This window comes from Hypoxylon fragiforme, assembly GCF_022984875.1.
Source record: "Hypoxylon fragiforme strain CBS 206.31 chromosome Unknown GGS25scaffold_8, whole genome shotgun sequence".
NCBI classification, from domain to species: domain Eukaryota; kingdom Fungi; phylum Ascomycota; class Sordariomycetes; order Xylariales; family Hypoxylaceae; genus Hypoxylon; species Hypoxylon fragiforme.
The window spans coordinates 472551-497994 of record NW_026054763.1 but is presented as its reverse complement, the minus strand read 5'-3'; the positions used below and the strand labels follow the sequence as shown (position 1 = coordinate 497994).

Genomic DNA, 25444 nt, shown 5'->3' with positions numbered 1-25444 from the left:
CTGCCATGACATAAAAAGCAACAATGTAACAACGACAACGACGACGATGATATATATATATAGGTAAGTATATATAAACTATAAAAAAAACCAATATACAAAACGCTTGCTTTTCTCTAATTTTCACCAGCGCTACCTCCATCTCCTCCTCCTCCTCCTCCTCCTCCTCCCAACACCTCCATCCCTTTCCATATCTAAGCCCTGGGTACAGTATGTACAGTACGTACAGTACGGTCTAGCCCCTTTTATCTAAAATTTCCACTCCTTTTTGTCCCATCCCCCAAATTTTCAAACGCCTAGGTCTCTTTTTTTTCTTGTATCTTTTTTGTGGTATATGCAAACTAAAAAGAATCAAAAAACATGGATATAGGTATATGGTAATGCTAATGGTGTAAATATATGGTATAAGTGCTAGATATCGTAAATGAGGTTACAGAGAATGAGCAGCAACAAAAGAGTGCAGTACAGGGAAGAAAGGGGGTATCTCGGCTTTTGATTGCAAATAACACACACATACGTACAAAACAATACAAAACAAAAGAGGAAAGAAAACAGAATAGGATATGGAAAAAAAAGATATTGCCATGCTATGCCGGAAAAGATACGCTTGCTATGAAATGCGATGCGGATGCGGATGCGGATGCAAATCGTGACAAAGGGAAAAATCAAAAACCCAGATGGAAATAACATGTGTGAGGCCAAAAAAGAGTCCAGCAGCCAGTCCAGTTATCGTAAGAAGCGACCCCAGACGCTCGGGTATATAATGCCAGCTAGCCAGTTCAGTTCGTTATACAAAGATAGTACAGTAGTAATAGGAGAACGTAGGACGTACGCGGGCAAGGCTTTTAAATAAACCCACCCCCAAAATCATCCCCTACAATCGCTGGGCTCCTCAGTCCTCTGCTATTCACCGTGTTGGCGCGCGGAGGCGGCAGCTGTCCGGGTGACGGTGACAAATCCGGGTCACGGTACTGAGGGGATATGGGCGTAGTCTCGGAGCGTTTTGGTACCATTACATCGCGCAATGGATGCGGTTGTGGATGTTCCTGCCATGGTGACTGCGAATGCTGCGAGGATGAGGTAGGCGTCATAGGTCGGCTGAAGTTGAATGAGCGAATGCCGAACGGGGAATCGGAGCGCGAGTTCAAACCTGGCAGCACACGCGGCGGCGTCTGCATTTGTAGAGCTGATAGCGGTGATTCATTGCGTAAGAATGGTGAATCAGTCCGGAACGGATGCTCCAAAGCGGACCCGTCCGGTGACGGTAGAGGCCAGTCCGAGGAGTCAGGGGTGGGAACGTTACGGGTGCCTAGTCGTGGTACGGCGAGGATGGGAGACTCGGGCTCGTCCCTCTCGACCGGAGATCCGCCTAATGGCGACGGGTCGCGTGTTCGGTACCTAGAAGCGGCAGCAGGGCCTTTAAGGGGTGGTGGCGCGAGTTGTGATTCGACGGGTGGGAAGCGTGGGCTGGCGAGGGGGCCAGTCAGTGGTATTAGAGGACTGTCTGGGGATGGTGGGCGCTCGCCGTCGGAGCCGGACTGGGATGGGTGACGGGAATGCGGCTGTGACCGCGAATGCAACTGCAGCTGGATTTCGTACTCGTTGAAGGTGGGTCGGTGGATGCCCTTGGTATTCGGTCTACCTGGTCTGCCGCGCGCACCGACTGCGGCGGGTGGTGGCCCGTTTCGATTTCGAGGTGCCCGGTACGGACTTTGCGGACTCTGACCTAATGGTGACTGGGTTTGCTGGTTCGTTATAAAAGGGGCGGGCGGATATGTGCCAGCACGGTCCGGTGTCCTCGGACGGGTATCAATATGTAACGGCGGAGGTCGCACACGCGCCTGTAGTGCATCCGCATCTGCATTCACATTTGCAGTTGCATTTGACGCCCTTGCCCTCTGAACCGGATCGTCTGTGTACGATCTCCCTATCCCTATCCCCATTCCTACTCCCAACCCCTCTACCTGCATTGCCACGCTACGTCTGCGAGGCGCTATGGAGGCCATGGAGGCCATAGTGTCACGCCTAGCCCCAACCGTTTGGATGGGCTCACCTAACAAATCCATCAGAATACTCCCGGATTTTTCCTCGCTACCACGAGGGTTTGATACCGGCGAAGGGGGGCAATAATATGACATGTCCCAGTTTTGAACTTCCTTAAGTGTGGTCGGTACGTTCCTTTGACTGCCTCTACTTGACGGGCGGTAATTTTCGTCCCAGGGCAAAGTTGGTCGTCCCAAAGCCGGATAGTCGGCCTCCTCATAAGCCCCGATAGACCGTGGAGGAGATATCGGCTTATTTGCCGATCTTTCGCTATTTTGCGGAGATTCATAACCTTCTCCAATGGGACTAGGTCTATTCATCTGGTGAGGTTGCGAAGAATGTTCTTCATCGTCGTCGTCTCCAAACATAGAAGCTGGTTCGCTGAAGAGGCCCTGTCTTAACTCAAACTGAGCCAACGGCGATTTTGACGATGATAGTAGAGACGGGGGCGGGCCTTTGACGGCGTGCATTTCGAGGGGATTCATCCAGGTTGTTGGCTGCTTAACGGGAGTAGCCGGTCGAGATGGGTTTCGTGTCGGTATCGGTGGTATTTCTTCTGGTGCCGAGGAGCTGTACCAGTTATTTCCTATGTTCGGGGTTGAAGCAGCATGCTTCAAACCCGGGTGACTTGGTTGGCTTGGTTGGGGGGGGTTTTCGGAAATGGCTATAGATTGTGCTGTGTTCGTTCGCGTGGCCGTGATCTTGTACATATGTGGTGCGTCCGGCTGGGAAACAGAGTAAACATTTCCACCACTCGGCGCATTTCTTCCGCCGTCTCTGTTAACGATATCTCTCTCCCCTGGAACATCGTGTTCATGTTTCCTCCGCGCTTGAGCTGATGCCGGCTCTGCTTCGGTCATGCACTTCCTGTCTCCTGTTAATCAAACATCTCTGTAGTATCTGTTGATGAACTCACTTCTTCTTCTCACCACCAATCTTAAACCCAAAAAAGGACACCATTTTTTCCTCCTAAAGAACTAAACATGCATTATTTTCCACCTCCCAGGTCTACCGTACTCTAAGTCGAAGCTAGCTGTCGAAGCAACAGGAGCAGCTGAATAGAATGATTAAGCAAAAAAATAAATTCAGCTCTCCGTAGACTTTAGGAAGGGTATTGCTCGGACCGCAGATTCGGAACCAGGATGGCGAGAAGAACGTGTTGAACAGCGGGGTTGAAACGAGGATGCTAGCAATCCATGTCGATCACAATAGAGAACCCAAGCAGAACCTCATACAGCTGTCGAGGTTAGACGATAGGATGCCATGTGTTCCTTCGAGTCTCAATAAACCCTTGGCCCTCGAAGAACAAACTAAATTCTATTTGTAGAAGAGTCTCGGGACCCGGGTTTCTCAAGTTTCCTAAAAGCTTACCAGGCGTGGGAGAAAAGAGGAGTCCGTGATAGTTGTGTGATTTTTTTGAGTACCACCACCAGGGTGGATGATGTGAAATAGGTAGTATTCAAAGCCGCCAAGGCTCAGGGCTCTCCTTTCCTGATGGGACCTTGTGACTTTTTTTTATTACTGAGGAGGTGATATAGCTATAGCTGGACCGAAATAGAAGCTGTCGTGAGAAGTAAAAATAGTGTAGACCTGCATTGAAATTATCACGGCGATAGGATGATGGATATGATGGATATGATGGATATGATGGATATTAGACATTATGCACGGGAAGCAGTGTGAATAGGTGACAAGAGAGATGTTATCTTGATCGATCACTCTTCGAAATGATGGAAACGATAAAAACGATGGAAATGATGGAAATGATGAAAATTGTCAGCCAAAGCGCAGGAGATGTCAGACCCAAAAGGGAAAGGTCATGGTTCCACGACTCCATAAAATTCAGGGGAATGGCTTGACAGGGCTTAACAAGGGACGGATAACCCATGTCGGTAGTCTTGGCAGGGGAACCCCCTTGCTCCATGTTGTGTCATTAACCAGGTCCCAGGTAACTACATAGTACGTACTACGTAGTACGTACAATCCTATCAGATTGAATTTTCTGCACGAGATTTGATTATCTACTGTTTATATGGAACCGTCAAAAAGTAAAATGTTGCAGTAAGGAGAAAGATACATAGTAGTATTAGTGTACTATGTGGTGTGCTCGTGGCATAAAATCATCTAATTCATACAACCCTCCCACCAGTTCGTATTTCATATGTCTGTCAATGGTGATCCTATTTACCCAGGTAGTCAACATCTCGGTAAAGCCGTCTGGTGCTCTCCACTAGCACTAAAACACTAATAATAAGTTGCTGTATTTAAATCTGTACCATGTCTAGGTGTCTGGCTAATTATTGTTGATGCTAGTAATAACGAATTACTACTTACCCAATACTGGATACCTATTTAAACAAGGGAAGCTGGCTTGAACACAGTGATGGTATATCCACTCAATAAGGAGAACCGTACTATCCGGAAGTCCAGTGAAGTTAAGAAACTTCAACGTCTTGTATCAAATAACTACAGTAAACCTTGGCCATAACGATTCGGTAGACAACGATATTTTTGTATAACGATATAATTTTGGGAACATTGCAATTTTGTATGGGAAATAACGATATTTTAACCTTAGCGATATATCGTTAATTTTTTGACCGCCACCACCAAGATCGTTATGGACCATGTGTAAAAAACCGTTTATTTTGATAAATTTTTGGTGGAATAAGTGGAATTTTGCGTTTGGTAGCCAATTGGACTGTCCTTTTTTCAGGTAAATCTAATCACCGCCACGATATCTAATCGCCGAAAAATTGGCTTACTGCATAATATCTATTGTACAATATTTTTCATAAAATAGTAAGTACCTTTTCCAATAAAATGGCAGTAAAGGTACAACGGAAGTACACGGACCATGACAGTGGGTCCATCTCTACATAACGATACCTCTCTATAACGAATTAAGAGTGGTGTTTTTTCCATATCGTTATGGCCAAGGTTTACTGTACCTAGGTAGAGATAAAGGCCCGTTGTTAGAAGTCAGACAAGGATAGTGTAACTCGGATTCATCCGAACCATTCCCGCTGCCTAGCACAAGGACCCTGGATACTTCCAGGTTAGGCTGGCGGTAGCCTGTGCTGATTGGAAAAGATGTCAGCTACCTAGTACCTACTAGGGACCTTTGTTTTTTGGTAGCACACAGACTCGAGTCTTCCCGCAACTCTGAAGGACCAGTGAGGGTGTTGTTGGCACCATAAACATGTGTATCCCTTCTTATCAATTTGATTCATTAGCTCGACTTTTCCTCCGCCTTATTGAAACAGCTGTGCCATCGCAACTCGGCTGAGACGAAAATCAATATGGATTTAATAGAAAATAGTCTAAAAACTCAATCCCTTACTTTGATGCCACAGACATCATAGGAGGGGCGGTCATCCCCCGCCAGTTCATCGCATCTCATTACCTTCAAGGTTGCTTGCCCAGTAGTTAGGCACCGAAGACTTCAGTGTTCCTCGAGTTGTCTATTCCTAACTAATAACAAATTGGTGTAATTCAAATTATAGACCAATAAATCACGAGAGGGTGAAAGTACTAACTATCATAACACAGTTATCGTTATCCAGTCCCTTAAAGATACGAACTAGAAAGTTCATTGGCACGGATTACAGAACATATTCGGAAGGTCGTTAGTATCTATAAGCGAGCGGCGGCTCAGATCTCGGGTGCGGTAAAGGTAACCGGGAAATATTTCGATCACGTCAAATCAACGTCCTTCAGATCTGTCGAATCGTCGCATTTATATAAGTTATATGTACCTTCGAATCCTCCTCGCTCTTCTTTACGTGCCCAACAAGTATCAATGTAACGCAATCTCTACGTTTGAGCCAGTGAAACATTGAATCGAACCCTACATACATATATGTACACATGTACTTGGATTACATGTAAGCGGCAACATGCAGTTACATGGACTACCCAGGTACATGGTAATTATTGTTTCTGTTTCGGATAAATTTCCCTATCAGCCCGTTCGAAACATGACCTAGGTACAAAAAAAAGTCTAAAGTCTTACATGACAATACATGTAGGCTAGCAGGTACAGGTTGCACGTAGCCGATGCTATGTACTACGCAGTATGTAATGAGCCTCTATGAGGCCGTCATTGCCATTTAGACATGATCTACATCGGCAGTAGGGACCCGCTCCAATTGGAAAGTGGTGATGGTAGAATTGCTCCTGCCTTGGTCTTCAATGACGTCATGCACACGTATAAGTCTGTACGACATATGATATGATGAACAGTGAACACAGGTACCCTAGGTACTAGGTATGTAGTTAGACTTTTCCCTTAAAGATAACATTGAAACATTGAACCCAAACACACTCAAAGCCAAATAAATATACTTGCAACCAATAGATTTATCACAATTACCTACAAATACCTTAGTAGGAATAATAACAATGCTAGTTCAAACAAAAACCTCAGATATAGAGAAGCCGATCGACAGAAGCCGTCACCCGCCAATTGTAAGCTCCATTCCAAGTGTAAATGTCACAGTCGAGAGGCAACCATTTCTTCAACCAGATGACGACCAACGGTTACCACATACAGGTATGTGCCTACCGATTTATTCAGTTCGCAACCCCCTTTGCTGTATTACCAACATTAACCATTTCATATGTACCTGTGTAGGCACCGCTCGAGCCAATATCGCCGCCACATATGACAAACCATTAGGAACGACAGAGGGCGGGTGGGCCAAGCAGCATCAAAACAAGACAGTGCTTCAGCAACACTGCGAGTTCTTTGATTTAGTAAGCCAACCCCTATTTCAGTATCACACTCCCTTACCATCCACTCCATGAAACTAACACCACAACCCTTCAGGACCACGACGGTGTAATATGGCCACAAGACACATTCCTGGGCTTTCACCGCATTGGCTTCGGCATCTTCTTATCCTTAATCTCTGTCTTCATCATACACGGCAACTTCTCGTACCCCACCGTGTCAGGCTGGCTGCCAGACCCCTTTTTTAGGATCTACCTGAAGAACGTGCACAAGGACAAACATGGTAGCGACACCGGGACCTACGACACGGAGGGCCGCTTCATCCCGCAGCGCTTCGAGGATGTGTTTGCCAAGTATGCCAACGGCCGCAATTATCTGACGATATGGGACGTCAAGAACCTGCTGAAGGGCCAGCGGTGCATCATGGATCCCGTTGGAACGTTTGGTGCTTTCTTTGAGTGTATGCTTTTTGTTCTAGCTTTATTCACCTGTAGGGAACGAACCAAGAAATGCTAATGCGGAGATGTTAGGGATCGCAACGTATCTTATGCTTTGGCCGGCGGACGGGAAGATGATGAAGGAGGATATTCGGGGTGTTTATGACGGGAGTATCTTCTACACCTTGGCAGACCGGCGAGCGGCGGAAAGGTAATGTTTGATGTGATATGATAATGGAAAGGGAAGAAGACATGGATGACCTAGACACTTATAGAGAAAATAGAGACGAAGAACAAACGACCTCCTCGCTACCAAGGACCCGGTGTTCAATTTTTATACCTAGCTCAATGAGAGCTTGCCCGATATGCTGGTTTCTGTACCCACAACAACCTTCCACGTCAGCCTATCACTTTTTTCTTCATTCGATTTATGTAAAATGTATTTTTATAAAGACTAGGCGAGCGTAAGCAACGCGATCGATCATTCGCGAAAGCTTACATCAATATCTTTAACTCCCCCCTTACCCCTATTCCCCTACCAGCTCTCCTTCCCCTCTTCCTCCTCATCCTCACCTAGAGCTCAACCACCTCCCACCCATCCTCCACCTCCCTCATCTCCACCACCTTCCTCTCCTCCACCACCTTCCCCTCCTCCACCATCACCACCACCTCCCCGTCTTTGTCTTTGCTCCCCCACAGCATCCGCACAAACTCCCGCCTCTCCCCATTCTCGCGCGCGTCCCGGCATCGCGCGCACTCGACGACCAGGTTCCTGGCCGGGCTGGGGCGGTCGAGGAGAGAGCCGCACGACCCGAGGACGCTGTGCAGCGACCGCGCGAGAGCGCACTTCTGCGCGAGGTGCTTGGGGGCCCCGTGGAAGAGGGTGCAGGTTGGGCATTTGTCGAGTTTGGTCAGGCGGAGGCACATTGTTGCTGGTGATTTTTTTTTGGGGGGGGGGGGTTTGGTTTGGGTTTGGTGTTGTTTTTGTTGGGCTGGTGGTGGTGGTGTTGTTGTTCTTGATGACGTTGGTACTGACCTTGGTGTTGGCACGTTGGTGTTGTTGTTGTTGTTGTTGTTGGGTATTCTCGTTCTTGCACACCAGGAGGCGAGGAAACGAACAGTCTTCTAAGTACTTGTTGGTAAGAAGAGGCGTGTGTGATGGGGTGATGTTCTGTCCAGTGTGCAGGCTGTGCGGTCTGAGGATTCTGCTCTGTGTCCGCTCCCTCAGAAGGTAGGCGGAGGATGGCCCTTTTATGGAAGGAAATGAAGCACGACGTCTAGATGTCCAGTATAGAAGTCACGGAAGAAACTTGGGCTAGATGGTAGGTATACTCGTGACGTATCGTATGTCTGTATGTCCTTGGGGCTACCAAATCACCGCCGGAACTACGCTTCTTGCGAAGAATGGCTTTCTATGTACCAAGAGTGATTTTACCATGCATCCGTAAAAGTGTAAGTGTGAACAGGTTAGCAGTCACTGGTGCAAGCACATATCATACACGTAGCTATGTAAGTACCTAGGTTAGGCCGGTCTCCGGAAGCTATTGGCCTCAAGTCACGTACTTCTCGAGGCATCATGAGAAAAGGAAATATCACGAAAAACAGGCTTCTATGTTTAGGAGTATTGGTTTGGTTGTCTGCGTTCGCATACTGAAAGAGGGTGTTGTACACTTGGTCGAGGGGGGCGGGTTCAGATCGTGACTAGCTAAGGAATATGTCATCCATTTATTCATTAGGTAGCTAACCTAGTAGGAAACGACATACACTCAGTTGAGCGATGGCAATTCGCGATGATTGACAAATATAACTAACCTAGGTATAGTCACGTATCGACATTAACGTGAACAAAGGATCCGGGCCTCGGATGGACATTGCCTTTCTTTACCACCCCACAATCACGAACCGTCGTAATCAATGAGCTTGTTCTTCTTAGGTAACTAACAGGTACCTACACGACGCTGAGTTTATTAAACTTGGTATGGTTATGGTTGTATGGGCCAAGGTCTAATCTAGGACACAGACACTCCCTTGGAAAGGGGTGCCTCTAATGCCACCAAAAAGGAAAAGGAAAAGAGAAGCACCTAATCATAGCGTATATCACATTGCATATCGCATAATACATCAAAACTCCATGTAGGTTTAATAGTAATAGTAATTATAACAACAACTAAACTATTCAGTCATCCAATACAGAGGTCCCCGAGGACAAAACCCCGATTTCTTCAAAATCAAAAGTACCTCCATCAATCATAGAAACCTCCTCCCCAGGCTCCAATTCTACCAAAATGCACCACCCTAATATTATTAACCCCCCAACCCTATCCCTTTCCTAGAAAAACCAAACTTAGACAGTGTTGTTGCCCTGAACCAAGCCCTGCTTGCGCGCCATGTTGAGTGCCTTGAGCTTCGCGGTTCCGAAGCCGACGACGCCCTCCTCCTGGTTGTCGCCGAGCCACGGCTTCTTGGACTCGCCGAGGATGCTGCCGGCAAGGAAGTAGACGGTGAGGCCGACGATGATGAGGACAAAGGCGATGGGGTACAGGTAATGGATGGCGTAGCCGAAGACGTGGATGCCGATGATCGTGCCCCAGAAGTTGGCGGTGAGGAGCGAGATGTTGTAAAATGCGGCAGAGGCGATGCGCAGCAGGAAGGGCACGATCGAGTAGAAGAAGGCGAGGACGAGCGTGTACCCGACCAGGTAGCCCGCGACCGAGCCGTTCCACGTCGCCTCCTGGAAGCTCTGGCGGTCGAAGATGGCCGCCTGCACGCCGTTGATGAGCATGCCGAACAGGCCCATGAACGCGAGCACCTCGTACATGGGGCGCTTGCTGACGTACCACTCCTCGAAGACGTTGGTGAGGCCGTAGCAGGTGGCGCCGACGAGGGCGAACAGGTCGCCCTTGAGGATGCTCTCTCCGGCGCCGCCGTTGATGCCCTGGATGTGGTCGCTAGCGAGCAAGAGGCCCATGCCACCGCAGCATATCAGGATTCCGAGGATCTGGAAGAGCTTGTAGCGGACGCGGAGCAGGAGGAACGAGACGAAGACCACGCAGACGATGGCCCAGAAGTTGATGAGTTGCGCCGAGAGGATGTTAGTGTAGCGGTAGGCCAAGACGGTGAAGTAGTTTCCCTGCACATCGAGGAAGCTAAGGATGAAGTACTTCCAGCCGTCCTTGAGGAGAATCTGGCCATATTTCTTAGGACCGTACTTGTATAGGGTGTAAGGCAGGTAACCGAGAGACAGCAGAATATACATAAACACAGTCTGGAAGGCAGGGATGGAGGTGCCGTAGTTAACCAGAAAGGTCGAGAAGGTGTTAGTGGCAGTGATGCAGAGGGCAAGAATCTGGCCCAGCGAGAGAACGATCCAGAAGTCCTTGGTGGTGAGGTAGGAATACCAGTGAATCTTCTTGGCCTCAAGGTGCTGCAAACCCTGGCCAACTACATCATTGGTATCAACCGCATGGTCGACACCCTGGTCGTGGTGGTGCTCGCTACCATTGCTGCCGGATACCTCGACGGTGGTGGAAGGAGCTTGAAACTGCGGCTTGTTGTATTCAGTCGCCATTCTGAATTAGCTGTATGCGGTCGTGTTCTTGGTGAACACGACCAACCTGAAGACGTATGCTTCGAAGTGAAGTGAAGTGAAGTGTGGATGTAAAAGTTATGAACAAGAACGAAAGCGAATGGGTATCAAGATATATATACTCATCCACGGAATGAGTAGGTAGGTAATAGGAATCGATCAACAATCTCAGGCAAGTCTTTCTTCGTCCCCTTTAGACTGCAAGCGCAAAGACTTCAAGTCGCTTGCAATTAAGTTACCGTAGCGGGTGAGAATGGCGCATAGAGAGCATAAACAATACTATGCGATGTTGGTGCAAAGGTGTTATAGAATGCCAATATGCGGAGGAATGGCGTTGAGCACGGCGTGCTATGATCAGATATAAGTACACACACCCAATCGCTAGCTTAGGGTTTAGTTACCTAGGTAGTCAGTTTCTGAAGTTAAAATATCGTCTGGTCTCATGTATGATGTATCTTATCTTTAGATACTACGCCGTATGTACACAAACAGGAGGCAAAGTATAAAAAAATTAGTTGGAAAAAAAAGAGAGAACTTTTGCTTCGAAGTGGTCGGCGGACAATAGCAGGGTACGTCGGTCGGCGTAGTGGGTTAAAGAGATCTAGGAAACCACCTCCGTTAATTATGGGGACTCATGGGGTACCACAAGCAAGCTTCCTTCCGTAGATTCTTTATCTTCATTGGTCAAGACTCTAACAGCCCCACTTCTTCTCAGCTTAATGAACAAGGCTTGCCCTGGGCTCGCCGTGGTTATCGCCGGTCTCCACCAAATAGCACATGTTTCCAAGCCTTCCAGACCCTAACCAGCGGGAGCTCCCATTGGATTCGTGCATAATACTAGGTTAGGTTAGTAGTTTTGTTGGTAACATTCTCCTAGCGCAGGGTCGTTAACTTTATGTTTCATCTGTTTGTTTCAATTCAAACTCACGTATTTGACTTTACACTTCAACATCGTTACTCAACATCGTTACTTCAACATCGTTACTTCAACATCATTACTCAACATCATTGCTTCAACCTTGTTAATGCACTACTTAATGGAGAAAATATGAAAATTATAATGAGGCTTTGAACATCTGAGGTCAGGAGCTAAGTAAGTTTGCATGGACTTCTTCTCTCGAATACTCAACTAACCTAACAACTTAACTAATGTATGACTTCTCAGATAAAAAAGTGAGTTTCGATAACGTAAGGCTTGCTTGATCGATTATCCAGAAGCCAAGACCTCCCATTTAAATCAAAGGGACGGCTCCTGGATGCCATCTCTAGTTGAGCTGAAGCCCTAGCTGTGCCTCTGAACGCATTGTCCAGTAGTTACATGCTCTATGTGAACATTTACCTACCTACCTCCCTGACATCATTACTCTATCAAAGCTAGAGGGCCATGTCCAGGTACCTAAGCCAAAGTTCTATCTATGGTATTCCACAGGCTGCGATAGTAGCCGTGCAGTAAGCCAGGAACGAATAGCCTTGAACCTTCGCATATTTGGTCAAAGGACTTTGTAGGTATGATGAATTAAGGGGTCTGCGTATAGAGTAAACCTCTGTGCTGACTACCCAGCTTACCCCCTTCCCCCTTTTCGACACCAAATTCTGTGGGTGCTTCTCTCTCGGTATTACTCGCGTGGCTACTCGAGCCTCGAGCCTCAAGCCCCTATTTACCTAGCACAAAAGCTTGCTTGAGCATTCTGACGGCACGTCTAGGGACCAGAAGCCAGCTCAGGATAGCTAACACTGCCTGTAAGATATAGTGTTTTGAATTCAAACTCCGACTAACAAGAGCATTAGTAGATGCCCCTTCCGCACCATCACTGCATACCTAAACACCTACCTATAAGCTATAATATCAGCGCTTTAGCTATCCATAAGACACGTGGTGTAAGAGCTGTAGATTGAAAAGGAAAATCTATAGGATCGGAACATGACTAGAAGGTTCTCGAATCTAAGACCACAGTGCGTCGCACTTTTCTCTCTGGCGTACCTGCGGCCATCTCCATGCCATGAATATCACGCGTATATTCAGAAGATCCACACTCAGGGAGCTTCGTCGAAAGGGGGAGAGAAAGGGGTCGATTCTGTCCCGAGACGAATCCGCCCCCTGTTCGGAGACGGCCAGCCTAGAATGACCTCGATAAGTTGTTCGCTACCACTTACATACCTACTTACGTATCTGGTAAGTAGTATATCGGTCAGAAGACGGCTTACTTCAAAAATCCATCTCAATAAATCATAAACCTCGTCAGCGTAGTGTAGCGTACCCAGGTAGGTAGTAAGGTTTAAGGAGAGTAGGCCTCATCCACGACTTCTCCAGATTTGCTCAATACCTACCTATCGATCACCCAACTGACACATAAGCCTATGCCAGGCCAGGCTAGACACAGTACTGCACGAGAACGCTATACTACACGCGTATTTAGGTAGGTATTCATCTTTGTCGTTACTCGACGGTGTAGCCCCGGTAGGTAGGAAGGTTTCCCCCTCCTAATCCGTCAACGCTGAGTACGAGGAACGCAGGAGGCACTAGCAGCGACGGGATGTTAGTCGTGCCAGCTTTACCGCGAATGTGGATGAAGACTGTAGATGCCTACGTACGTAAGCCGGTAGGTGCTAGGCAGTTAGGCAATGTAGCTATTACGATCAACGGGTAGTTCATCATAGAGCCCATGCCTTACCTACCTTACCTAACCAACGTCCAGGAAGCAGTGCCTACGTTACGTACTCAGCGTCTGTGCCTAACCTCACACACAAAAATCAAACGACATCAAAACAAAAGTCACCACCGCCGCTGCTCGAGGATGTATTCTACAAATCTGCTAGGACTCACTGGCGTCTACGAGGTCATTATATACGTACGTACGTACGTACCTACCTACCTACGTAGGAGCAATGAGAACATGTTTACCAGGTACTAAGCGAAGAAGATTTCGATCCCTCTCCCCACACCGGCTCTACAGGACGCCGTTTACGATAGCTACTACGATAATATTTTTTTTTACTTCTCTTTGCCCCGATACGGGGTTGGGTGGCGGCGCAATGCCGTTGGTGGTGTCTTCGGTAGAGGACTAAGCTAGACATCACCTTTCATTTCGCAGGTTCAGAAGAGCCTTGTTGCCCATGGCTGTCGGGTCAACTGAAGCAGGCAGGGGAAAAGAAAGGAGTTGTTTTTTGGGGGGGGGAGGGGGGAGGAAAAGAGGGAGAATGAGCCCTAGAAAACTTGGCAGCAGGTCCTGCACGCATCGTTGGATACGTGTCGAAGCACGTGCTTGGTGCTCTTATACCAATGATGGATGTCCTGTATTTTGTGATATCGTATGCGCGTGGGAGGGCGGGAGGGCTGGGGGTGGTGTTGCATGTCCTCCACGGCATAGCCTGTATTGCCAGAACAATAGGCATACCGAAAGGCTTACCACTTATCTGCCTGTCCGTAAGAACCAATTGCCTGCCTGGTCAGTTTCCCTGGATAAGCTGCTGAGCCGGCACCTTGGTCCTGGTGAGATATAGATGATGCAGGGTATGTATGTATGACCATCTCCAATACCGAGTAAAAAAGAAACAAACCCCTCAACTGGCCCGTAGAACCAACAGAACGTCTAGAAATACTATCAATCGACGGACGGCACGAAAATATATACCTACCTACCTACCTACCTACCTACAGCACCATCTACGTCACCGCGCCGGAGCCGGAGGCTTCATCCCATCTGCCGAGCCTTTGCTTCCCGCCGAACGGGGGGATCATCATACCTAGGTACATATATACAGTATGTCATCGCCTGACGAAAACAACGAAAGATGATTCGCGGCCCCGACATGGACGAAGCGAGGGCGCGGGGGAAAAGCCCTACATAACTATCCCTTAACCTAGTTTTTAAGCGAAGGCGAAATTCTTGTACTTACCTGTACGGAAGGCCCTGGCTGAATGTGTGTGTGTGTGGGGGGGGGGGGGGGGGGGGGGTTGTCTACTACAGTAATCGTTCGTTGCCAACAACGGGAGCTGGGCAGCCTTCTGACTAGATACCTAGGTTAGGTAGTTATCCCGTACCGGGGGAACGGAGTAACGAATGGAAAAGACTTACATATCTAGAAGCGGGAAAGCTGATTTGGTACCTACTTACCCCTGGGCTGTCACTTGCACATGAACATGAACATGAACATGTCAACTGCGCCCGCGTCTGCATGTAAGAGGGATGTAACTAAGTGCGGCCTGGAATAATAGATAGAGATCCTGATGGGATTCTGGAATTGTATGGGATTCGATCTATCACCGAAGAGTTGGCTGACATTTTACCCCTTATCGCGCTAATGATTGGTAGCTCGAGCCGGGCCGAATTTAGCTACACCACCTGGCACCTGGAACTTGAAATGATGATTTGGAGGAACTCAGTCATCATTTACGCCCTGGGTGGGTTTGCCCGAGGCTAGTATGTCTACAAAGCATCAGGAGACGAGAATCGTTGCAGCCTATAAAGTCATCTTCTTCCTCTCTACCTACTAGATAGTCTTCACTAGATAGATAGGTACCTATGTTGGGACATCAAGATCTAGTAAGGAGATGCTCCAACGAAGTGAACATGTGGGAGGGGGGCTCCAGTGGATACTATGTGTGAGATGGCAGAGAAACATATGCCGTCTGATTGATGGCTTCTTCGCAACTAAACCAAGACCTCTTGTTCAAAAGGCAGACTGGATCCAAAGACTAGGGCATAGATCATAAATGCTAGTCATATTCCCTTAATTGGAATATATTAGAGAGAATCTTAAGCCTATGGGGGGACTACCCAGGAAGTAAAGAAATGGCCGAACTCTTCACATTTTTTATTACCCCTCGAATTCGCCATCTGTGTATTTTGCATAGATCTCTTTAGCTCAGTTAGCCCAGTTAGTTCGTAAGTGGGTGTGACGAGAATGCCCGCTACGGATCTGTGCATACAGCACACCGGGTCCCTGGAAAACGATTCATCGGATCTGCGAAGCGTCTGAGAGCGTGGGCTGTCTGCTAGGGAGTTAAAATCAAATCATAGACATTGATATTTGCGATGCTCAGAACATCGAAATCCAATATGTAGAGTGGTATTTGAATTCGTCGTGCCTTAACTTTGAACCCTCCCTAGGCCCTGAGTCCCCTGACAGCCCTGGCTGCCTAGCTGCTAGGAATCCTAGGATGGATGGATGAAAATGGGGGTGGTGGATTTCCAAGGCCCAGGAATTGCGAGCGTCATTGACCCGAAAGGAGAAGCTTGCCATTTCAGGAAGCTCAAGGGACTATTCAACGGTCAGGCCTTTTCGATCGGCTCGCCGAAGGGACCTTAGGTTAGTCTCTTGCCGGTCACCTTGGCTCCTGGATCGCATTATACTGTGCAAGGGCCCTGTAACGCGATCAGGCCACTCATTAATTGATGACAATGAGAAAGGTGCATCAGTGGTTGAGATGGGCGGGCCATCCCACAAGTTGGTAGCCTCGGATATTTTGAACCACTGAACCTGACTAGATTTTAACAGCACCTCAAATTTAATCGTCGCTAAGGGCGCTAGGACGGAAAATAAGACATTTTGGATGGGAACGACAAACCAGAGCTATCGTGAGATGTTTTTTCTTTTCTTTTTCTTTCGTTTCCCCCCCTTCTATTTGCCCGCGGGACTTTTGAACTTCCGCTATTAATTCTAATCCGAGAACATCCGAATCCTTACATACCTACATAGGTAGGTACGTAAATAATTAGTTAACTGTAAGAAAGGACAGACCTGGTTATCAGACTTAGCCCATCCAGACCATCGGGATTTGACTTGTTCTACCCTTCTCTTTTGGCTTCTAGGTGACTTTGTTAAACCAAATGCATCTTTGTCTAGTCCTTTGACACTACTGCGCTGCGAACCACACTGCTGGGCAAAAGTTTCAGTGTTTTGGAATGAGCTTCCACATAAGGTGTTGAACAATGAACCACTAACTAATGAATAGGAGTTGCAGTTATGCATAGAAACCCTTGCCTAGGTAGTAGGTATGGGTTGTGAGATGTTACATAAACCTATGTAGGCCGTTGGGATCGGCGCATATGCTTCCCACTGTAGAAAATCCGTTTTCATGGTGTGTTGTCCTGGCTGCGGATGCAATACCTACCTAACCATAGCAAATTGTTCTCCCCTAACTTTCGGTATGTACCCGTTCGATCGGTAGCGGTGCGAGGAAAAGTGCAACTAGAAACTATCATAACTCAAGTTTTAAATATTCGGAAGATGACACGGTATATACACTACAGACTTTGATAAAAGTACTGCAGTATTTTTTTTATTTTTTTTTGGCGTTTTGTTCAGTCCCTATTTGCTAGGATCTTAACCGTCCGTGAGGCTATAAGCAAGGGGCATACCTTCTATGCATACGCAGGGTATGGCGTACCCCAAAAAACACATGAGATTCGAACTCGGGGAAGTTATGTAGATAGTACAGTATGTACTTATTCTGGGCTCGGGATTGTTTTACCGAATGTACATATCGAAACTCGGCCGACTCGACTTTTCTAGGCTGACGACATTGCATTGTATTGAAAAAGAACTGTCCCATGACCATTGGCACTTATGTGTGAAGGCGGGCTTTTGAAGTGATTTCATGTCGGTCTGAACTGGCGGTATCGCACACAGAGGAGTGTAATTTTTTCTGGATAAGTTACACCGTACCAACGAGGCCAATAAGGAACGAGGAATGTACTTGTCAGTGTGGGACAACACCACGTGTATCAACTAAAATTTGATGAGAGAATGAAGACTTCTAGAAGGGGTTGATTGATAATATCATGTAGTAAGTCGAAGACTCTAACCTAGGACTTGTGTTGTTATCGTTGTAGCAACCTTCAATAAATGGGACTTGTTGAGGCGAACGCTACCTACATACTAGGTATGTAGGTACGAATCCGTACGATGTATTAATTAGTAGATTATGTAGTCCTTTAGGGCTGATATGTATAATTACTGAAGAACCGAGTTAATGCAAAAAGACGAAAAAAAAACAAGCAAAAAAACAAATTCGATCCGTAGATGCTTGTAAGTTGAAACAGACCTGAGAGCCTCAAGTCAATTCTAACGGGGTCGCAGGGTCTAAAAGTATGACCCGAGACATTGCGGGAGGACCTTCTTCAAAAGAGAAACCGAAAACATTCAATGTTGCCCATACGTGCAGGTGAAGATTCAAGGCTCACATGCATGGAAGATATTTGTAACTCCATTGTATTTAAAAGTCAGCTCTATGTGTGCCATTGTGTGGAAAGATACAGGCAATAAACATATTAGGTACATAATAGCCGTAGGTTTACTAGGTTACCATATGGCATACGCCCCTTCTCTTACTTACGTGTAAGGATTTTAAGGTAGCTACAACGTGTATCGGTAACTATCCCTTTGTGGAGAAGAACTGGTGGGTTCTGTGGGGGTCTTGGTAATGAATAATTGAAACTTAAAAGGATGGCCGCTGCGCTACGCATAAATAAAGTGGGAGGCGGTTCAAACGGCATTAAACTCCGGTGCTAGGTAGGCACATAAGTATTAGAGGGACCTCCAGGCTCTTCAAGTTGTTGTCTTCAAGCTTTCATTAATTTTGATAATTTGGAAAAACATTTGAAGTGATTGTTTCTTAAGATGCGGTTACCTACTGACGTTTACGAAAAAATCATGTCCATCAATCACACGCATGCTTCCAGACCGTACTCCAAGCAGGGACAGCACCTGACAAGATATAAATGTCTAGACTCTAGAGTCTACATGCCTATGTATGTAACAGGTACATGTATTATGTAGGTGGTTTGCCTGCCCAGAAGTAAGTGCATTGGTAATGCCCACTTTTGAGCCTGGTTTCCCGCTGATTACTGGCAGGTATAGCCTGGTGATACACCGTGATAGTACTCTATCCTGCATACTAATTACTAATGTACCTATTTATTCAAGAGAAGGTATTATGCTGGTATAATATCTCATCACTAAGAAAGACACTGGAGGTTTGAGCAATACTCTCATTTAACAGCAGAGAGTTCTTAGTACCACCAACCTCGCTGTCATCCCACTACCTATCATGAATGAGACAAATGATGAGACAACTTTCTGCAAACCCCTATCAATGACCAATTAACATGCTACATATTCAGAAGGACCTAGGCAATCAATTCTATATACTACATGCCTACTAGGTTAGGACCGTTAGGCAGTTTCTATCAGGGAGTAAGATTGTTTCTATCATCAAGAAAAGACTATGTGGGGTTTGATTCAGTACCATAAGCGGACAATCACAGCGTTAGAGCTAAGAATTGCTTGCATTCTCTACGACATAGTAAAAGAAAATCCAAGCCCGGATTTCACTAGTGTGTCAATTTCTCTTTCTTCACTTTCTCATCTTCCGATTTGAAAGAACATTGAACCCTTAAAAGTCCTCTCAACTGATACATAATATTACATATATCATATGTAGTATACTATTTGTTAGGATACATGAGTGTCATGTACCTAGGTGTAAGTAGTTAAAGATCGGATGCAGCTGTGATTACTATTATCGTCGATTTTAAAGTTCATGAGCATTGATCCTTCGAAGATTTACTACATGTATGTACATCAAACTGGTACATGAAGTTGATCAACTTGATCCTCCTCCACACTCATCTACGTACCTGTACGGGAGTACGTAGCAAAACATCCTACCACGAAACTTTGCCTCTTTAGTCCTGATACCCTGCGAGGCAACTTCCTAGAAGGAATAGAACAATACCCTATTCATAACCCTACTTGCCTTACAAGACCAGAGCCCTGGAAGACTTAAAAAATTCGTCAGCCAACCACATCGGATCTAGAGAAATCCATACTACTTAATCTGTTGCCCCATCAAAAAAATAAATCACCCACTGTCGTCAATCTGCCAGGGGTTTTAAAGCAAGGACCGCACCAACGGTATTGTACATATGTACATACTTCGTACCTTCTACATCCATGGATACATGTATGTACGTTGTAGAGCAACATCAACTGAGAGAGTGAACCTTGAATATTAAAAGCACCAGACTTGAGCACTGAGGAGCACTTACCAACTAGTCTATACTAGGTATATACTTAAAGATACAGACTTACCTAATAGATTATCAGAGACTCACAGAGAGCATAGAAGTAACACCACTGTACTAGACGAGTATCATACACGGAGTACACTTCCCTTCAATTGATGTTACAACTTGAATTCAATACCTAGTACTAGGGCTAGTAGATACATGTATGTACATATTATTGCAAGTATTCTCTAGATATTCCCTACACTTGATTAGTACATACATGTACAAAAAGTATCTCTGCCAACCCAGGTACCTATCTTATCCTCTCCTCCCCCCTTCCCCCATTCTGACCCGGTCTGGTTGATCTACCACTACAACACTTGTCCCCTCCGATAATTTCTCTTATTACTCCTATTAATTAGTAGAAGGTAGCCCATCTCCCGTTACCGTTGCCGCCTCCCTTTTTCAAATCCACGTCTCGTCCCCCCGTCGCGTGTGCTGCGCAATAGTGGTGCAGTTCTTTTTTCTTTTTTTTCACTTTTTTCTAATTTCCTATCTACTTCCTCATAGACCTCGGCGAGTACTTCCATCGCCGAACCAAACAGGAGTCGCCTAAGGATATTTGGGCTGAAGAAATTCTTGGTAAGTCAAAAAGAGACTTTTATTTCTTTGCATTATTGGTTGTATTTGTTTTGTTTTATTTATCATCTTACATACAACTTGTGTGTGTGTTCTGATATGAATATGAATATGTATATGTATTTTTGTTCATTTTCCCGCCCCCTCTTGCGCGGCGGCCGGAGAGAGTTTTCGGCGTCTACGCGCTTGGAGTAAGATGTGGACAGACCGACGAAACCAATCGAACCGGAAAACTTTAGCATAGTATTTTTTTGCTTCTAAAGGATTTTGTCGATTTTCGATTCTCGGCCTTGCCGTCTTTACTACTGCCTAGTATATTCAAGTCTAGATTGAAGAGGAAAACATACTATTGGATACTTGGGCACCAAATAATTGTTTGGATGAACATCTTCCCTATACCCAAGACATTGGTCGTCAAATACTTTAGCACTGTCTCAACACTGTCTTCTTCTTACTTACTTTTACGTTAATTTACACTTGGACGCTGTCATGATATGACTAACTCTACATCTCAGACGAATCTATCCTTCTCCAACAAGGAACTCTTCGTGACCAGATCCAACTAGACAAAACGACAAGACGCCGAAACAGAATGTCGCAGCAATACTACGGAGATTCGCAATGGCCCGGCGCGGGTCCTTCCCAATCTACTTGGGATCACCAGACACCTCCGCCGCCCCCCGCGCGATCTGGTAAGACAAAAAAAAGGCCCCCCCCTATGCTGTCAGCAAGATCACATTAGTTAACATTGATTGCCTCAGGTGCCAGCTCTGCCATCCCGCGCGAAGTCGAATCCATCGCTTTCGCCTACCAATTTGAGGGTACGTTAAACCAAGGCAAGAGAGGATTTAGAAGCATATGCCAAGATGTGTCGCGCGAGCAAGATCTCCGATCGGAAGATGGTGTCGTTATTGTTGGCGAAGGCAAATGTCGCGCGGAGCAAAACGGCATATGTTCTGACGATGACCCTATAATTTACCTATGCTTGGTTACTAATATTATTTCGCAGAGGTGGAACGAGCTGTCGACAACCTGGTGAAGAGCGGGAAGATGTACGGCCCGCCAGGGCGACGTGAGTTCACCCCGAACATGACTCCGAAAAGATCGAGTACGCTGCGGGAGATAGGAGGGGTTCCCTTTCGAAAGAAGTGGCACTGATGGGTATATAGACGGCCGAGTTGCATCTGGGCATGGCCCGCGACCTCATTCCCTGGAGTTTGGCGACCCGCGCACCGGCCATTCTGGCCCCAATTTGCAGAATTTCTATGCTGCGCAACGTCACCAACCTTCGCGCGGCTCCAACGAGGCGGAGCAGATGATGCAGGCCAAGCGGAGGATGGCAGCTCAGCGGGAGCGAGAACTTCGCAACTATCATCAAGAACAGCAATATAACCGAAGTAGGCCACCCTCTTCTGTATAGCACAAGATCTGCATCGCAATTCAAGAAAAGAAATTCATTCAGCGGAGTCAACATGTTCCATGTCTCCCCTGAACTCGCAAGCGATATTTCCATGCCTCTTGAATTCCCGTAAACCCCATTCGACTTGTTGCGATATATGCCCTTACATCACCACGCCTTCGTCCCTATTTCCTCTCCTTCTCTCCGCGAATGTACGCTGACTCTGTCTTCACAGATGTTCTTGCTGATATGTCCTATACCGGCAAACCCGATCGTGCTCTAAGCCCCAGCAGCATGTCCGAGGATGAACGCCGTGATTTGATCGCCCGCCAGCGTAGTGCTCTATTTGGTGGTGAAGGAGGTTATCCTGAGGAGTCTGGTGCGAGTCGGTCTGGAATTCCTGGCTTGCCACCGGCTTCCTCATCTCATCGGGGCCCGTCGCCCCTGACTTACGACTATGGACGAAACAACGCCCCCAATGCCTCGGAAGGTGTCTCGCAGTCCGCTGACGCTCAGGGTTTATCCCGCGCCAACAGCAATGCGAGCCCTCAGTCGAATCCACCGGCCAACATGGGCATTTTCGATAGTGCTGTTGGCCAGCAAACTAATCGTACTAGCAACTCGTCTCCGACTGGTGGATCCCCACCCCGAGGAAATGGTGTTTCTAAGCCTATAGGTAGTACGGTGGCCCCGATCGGAACGCGTCCTGCCGGAGCTCAGGCGCAGAATCCTGCACTGAACAAGCGCTCGACTACGCCGCTGCCATCACCTCTAAGCCACGGCTTCACTGCCTCAGGCAGTGATGAGGCTAATACAGGTGTGTCGACTACTGGGGCCCCCTCTAACCCTCCTAGTGCTGCCGCGGATGGGTACAGCGGATGGGGCAGTCGTTCAGGTGTTTGGGGCAACAAATCCAACTTAGGAGTTCAGGCGAGTGTATGGGGTTAGGGATCGCTCCGCTAGCCCAAGTTTTGACAAACTAATCTGAGAATGCATTGATCCATCTGGGAGCGAGGGGAGCGAATGATGAAATCAGCACAAAAATCGGTGTTCAGGTTGGTTGGTTTCTAAGGACGAGGGAAAGGTATATCCAGCATCAGCATGGGTGTTCAGGCCTTTGACGACACGGATACAAAGATATGGTAACCAGGGCGGAAAACGCGTTTTTCTTTTTCTGATCGGAGTTCTCTGCTTTCCTGCTTTTTCGACCCATGATACCTCCCCCTTTTTTCCCCCCTATTACAATTATCTCGCGATCATCAAAGCAGCGAGACAGAGAGAGAACTTTTACACCACACAAGAACGATATATAAGGCGTTTTCGTTCCCTTATTACTACCTGCGAAGGTTCGGCCGGATTAGGAGGAGAAAAGAAAAGAAAATAGTGGATAAGGGTATTTGGAATTGGTATGGCTAAGGGGAAAGGCTTAGGGCATAGTTGGTGGCGGTTTGCGGTTGCAATATTTTTTTCCTCATTGTTTCAAAGCGGGGGCTTGGTTTTCTCAATTCTCACTCGGCACGGTTTTCCTCATCCCCTATTAATGCAAGCAATACACAAAAGTACTCGGAAGATTGGCGTTCGATGATCCCCCAGAGAATACGCGTCCCCAAATCGAATTTACGCCTGGTGGACACGGACGTTACCTAACTATCTACCTGCTCATCAAACTTACTGCTGTGTTATTCTTGGTGACTAATAGGGCGACTGGGGTGACGGGTGGGATGCAAATAACTCAGAAAATGGGGCGTATGGTCTTGGAAGCATGGCAGGGGTTTTATCTTTTTTTTTTACTACTATTTTTTCTTTTACTGTTTCCCCCTCTTCTCAAGTCAAATTGTTGAGTATCAAAAGGAGGGTCTGGTAATGGAAGAATGGGCTATTTTGTGCGTACGCAGGGTAGAAGTGGGCTTTTGGAATCTTGAATTTCTTTTTTGGCACGGTTGCGGTTTCATCCCCGGGGGTTTGCTTTTTGTTTCTTCGTCCGTTTCATATGGGGTTGGTCGTTTACGGGCATCTATCTGTGTGTGCGTTTGATAGTGGAAAGAAGGAAGAGGAGGGAGAGAGGAAGAGATAGGGAGAGGGGGGTGTTTGTTTCCGGTCTACCGCATGGGGGAGTTTGGCTATTATTTATTCATTTTTGAAAGGAAGAGGAAGCAGAAGAGGGTTCGGCATCAGAATAGTCGGGTAGGTGGGTAGGTAGGTAGGTAGGATGGTAACTCATGGTGATAGTATTGGTAAAATGGACTGGCTGGTTTTGTGGTATTCTATGTGTGGTGTATATGTGTGCGTGTATGTTTGGGGTTCTCTGAATTGCCTTACGGGCATATTGGGTGATTGTGATTAGGTATGTTCTGACTTAGATTATCATGCTAAGAGGTTGAGAGTGGTGATGGTTTGATCGCAGTAGGTATGCGTAGAGGTCTTAACGCTGTTGGTCGGTCTTGATAGACTTAGCTCGGCTTTGTTTCACGTAACTCGAGTTGACGTTAATGAAGGCCACCTGCTTAGGGCACGATATTTACCAAATACCTATATTAGATAGGTAGTATCTACTATGTACTAAGTAGTAAGCGCAGCTTGTTTCCAAGATATTGTACAAACATAACTAGGTACATAGCACTTACCTGAGTACCTACCGCCTCCCCCCCCCCTCCCTCTACGCCTCTACAAATTTGAGATCGGAGATATTACATATGTACTTGGACTTATGTAGACCCAAGGTTCCGAACTTCCTAGAATAGGTAGTAGCAGTCACATCTTCGGATCTAGCCGAGTGACAGCTATTAATAGACACATACCTAGGTAGCGTCGTCATTCTGTCGAGTTATGTATAGGTAGGTACCTATGTAGGTCGAGTGCTTAGGTAGTATGTAGGGGTGTAGGGGTGTAGGGAGGTAGGTAGGTACGTACGTGTACGATCCAGGAGGATTTGCCGATGTGGCTAAGCATCTAACCTACCTACCTACCTACCTATGTATGTATGTATGTACCTGTCTGGGGTTAAACATGTCAAGCTTTTGCTCGAATCGGTTGTGGGGGTTTGTAGAGACTGCTGTTGCTGGCTGTATGGCATGTGAGGCGAGGCGGGTTCGATGATCTAGGCGGCTACCTACCTGCCTACCTGCCTAGTTAATGGCTGTTAGTTTTATATGTTCAGGTATGTACGTAGGTAGGTATCTATCAACACTGTTATCAACACTGTAAAAAAAAAAAAAAAAAAAAAAAAAGGAGGGGGGGGGGGGGGGGGGGGCTGGGAGTTAAGGAAGGGAAGGGCAGGTTAGGAAGCCCCGTGGATGTTTTCGAAGTCTTGAAACTAACTAAACCTAGGAAGTTACTTGTCAAGTCGAGCAAAATCTGGCGGTTGTCTTTTACCACTGTCACGGTCTCCAAGATGCTCCTCCTCTTCCTCCTCCCCAGGTACATTTCTCACACGTTAAGGATGCCGCGGTGCTGTCAACAATATCTACTTAGGTAGGTATATAGAAGGTAGAAGGTAGAACTTACTGTAACTACCTGAAATCGAGAAGGACTAAACGAAACGAAACGAAACGATCTGTGACTTCGTTTATGTATTGTATTGTATTGTATTGT

General features: G+C 46.7%; 6 protein-coding genes across 6 annotated transcripts; 4 read left to right on the top strand and 2 right to left on the bottom strand.

Moving 5' to 3' along the window:
* Window positions 1-715: 715 nt before the first annotated feature.
* On the bottom strand, window positions 716-3282 carry GGS25DRAFT_401902 (uncharacterized protein). Its single transcript, XM_049258432.1, has 2 exons — window positions 2960-3282; window positions 716-2910 (listed from the first exon to the last, which is right to left on the bottom strand). The coding sequence occupies exons 1-2, from the start codon at window positions 3001-3003 to the stop codon at window positions 846-848; spliced, it is 2109 nt and encodes a 702-aa protein (XP_049113660.1). The 5' UTR covers window positions 3004-3282; the 3' UTR covers window positions 716-845.
* Window positions 3283-6069: 2787 nt separating this feature from the next.
* On the top strand, window positions 6070-7755 carry GGS25DRAFT_401891 (Caleosin-domain-containing protein). The gene is made up of 4 exons (XM_049258430.1): window positions 6070-6598; window positions 6680-6801; window positions 6875-7238; window positions 7309-7755. Exons 1-4 carry the CDS (start codon window positions 6448-6450, stop codon window positions 7428-7430), a joined length of 759 nt encoding a protein of 252 aa, XP_049113659.1. The 5' UTR covers window positions 6070-6447; the 3' UTR covers window positions 7431-7755.
* Window positions 7756-8172: 417 nt separating this feature from the next.
* Window positions 8173-8518, top strand: GGS25DRAFT_401889 (uncharacterized protein). Its single transcript, XM_049258429.1, has one exon. It carries the CDS (start codon window positions 8235-8237, stop codon window positions 8448-8450), a length of 216 nt encoding a protein of 71 aa, XP_049113658.1. The 5' UTR covers window positions 8173-8234; the 3' UTR covers window positions 8451-8518.
* An 831-nt stretch (window positions 8519-9349) lies between these two features.
* On the bottom strand, window positions 9350-11425 carry GGS25DRAFT_502329 (DUF914-domain-containing protein). The gene is made up of 2 exons (XM_049262008.1): window positions 11203-11425; window positions 9350-11149 (listed from the first exon to the last, which is right to left on the bottom strand). Exon 2 carries the CDS (start codon window positions 10781-10783, stop codon window positions 9560-9562), a length of 1224 nt encoding a protein of 407 aa, XP_049113657.1. The 5' UTR covers window positions 10784-11149; window positions 11203-11425; the 3' UTR covers window positions 9350-9559.
* Window positions 11426-12633: 1208 nt separating this feature from the next.
* On the top strand, window positions 12634-13962 carry GGS25DRAFT_401802 (uncharacterized protein). Its single transcript, XM_049258428.1, has 4 exons — window positions 12634-12974; window positions 13167-13218; window positions 13498-13654; window positions 13723-13962. Exons 1-4 carry the CDS (start codon window positions 12723-12725, stop codon window positions 13865-13867), a joined length of 606 nt encoding a protein of 201 aa, XP_049113656.1. The 5' UTR covers window positions 12634-12722; the 3' UTR covers window positions 13868-13962.
* Window positions 13963-20469: 6507 nt separating this feature from the next.
* GGS25DRAFT_401620 (uncharacterized protein) lies at window positions 20470-22861 on the top strand. The gene is made up of 7 exons (XM_049258427.1): window positions 20470-20567; window positions 20970-21146; window positions 21216-21275; window positions 21464-21526; window positions 21624-21851; window positions 22089-22388; window positions 22454-22861. Exons 2-7 carry the CDS (start codon window positions 21047-21049, stop codon window positions 22459-22461), a joined length of 759 nt encoding a protein of 252 aa, XP_049113655.1. The 5' UTR covers window positions 20470-20567; window positions 20970-21046; the 3' UTR covers window positions 22462-22861.
* Window positions 22862-25444: the final 2583 nt, after the last annotated feature.

Coding starts and splice junctions, on each gene's coding strand:
- GGS25DRAFT_401902 (XM_049258432.1), bottom strand. CDS start 3,003: ATGGTGTCCTTTTTTGGGTTTAAGATTGGTGGTGAGAAGAAGAA. Junction 2,911..2,959: donor ATTGGTGGTGAGAAGAAGAA/GTGAGTTCATCA, acceptor AACAGGAGACAG/GAAGTGCATGACCGAAGCAG.
- GGS25DRAFT_401891 (XM_049258430.1), top strand. CDS start 6,448: ATGCTAGTTCAAACAAAAACCTCAGATATAGAGAAGCCGATCGACAGA. Junction 6,599..6,679: donor CCAACGGTTACCACATACAG/GTATGTGCCTAC, acceptor GTACCTGTGTAG/GCACCGCTCGAGCCAATATC. Junction 7,239..7,308: donor GTTTGGTGCTTTCTTTGAGT/GTATGCTTTTTG, acceptor CGGAGATGTTAG/GGATCGCAACGTATCTTATG.
- GGS25DRAFT_401889 (XM_049258429.1), top strand. CDS start 8,235: ATGACGTTGGTACTGACCTTGGTGTTGGCACGTTGGTGTTGTTGTTGT.
- GGS25DRAFT_502329 (XM_049262008.1), bottom strand. CDS start 10,783: ATGGCGACTGAATACAACAAGCCGCAGTTTCAAGCTCCTTCCACCACC.
- GGS25DRAFT_401802 (XM_049258428.1), top strand. CDS start 12,723: ATGACTAGAAGGTTCTCGAATCTAAGACCACAGTGCGTCGCACTTTTC. Junction 12,975..13,166: donor CATACCTACTTACGTATCTG/GTAAGTAGTATA, acceptor AGCCTATGCCAG/GCCAGGCTAGACACAGTACT. Junction 13,655..13,722: donor CGAGGTCATTATATACGTAC/GTACGTACGTAC, acceptor TAAGCGAAGAAG/ATTTCGATCCCTCTCCCCAC.
- GGS25DRAFT_401620 (XM_049258427.1), top strand. CDS start 21,047: ATGTCGCAGCAATACTACGGAGATTCGCAATGGCCCGGCGCGGGTCCT. Junction 21,147..21,215: donor GCCGCCCCCCGCGCGATCTG/GTAAGACAAAAA, acceptor TGATTGCCTCAG/GTGCCAGCTCTGCCATCCCG. Junction 21,276..21,463: donor TTTCGCCTACCAATTTGAGG/GTACGTTAAACC, acceptor ATTATTTCGCAG/AGGTGGAACGAGCTGTCGAC.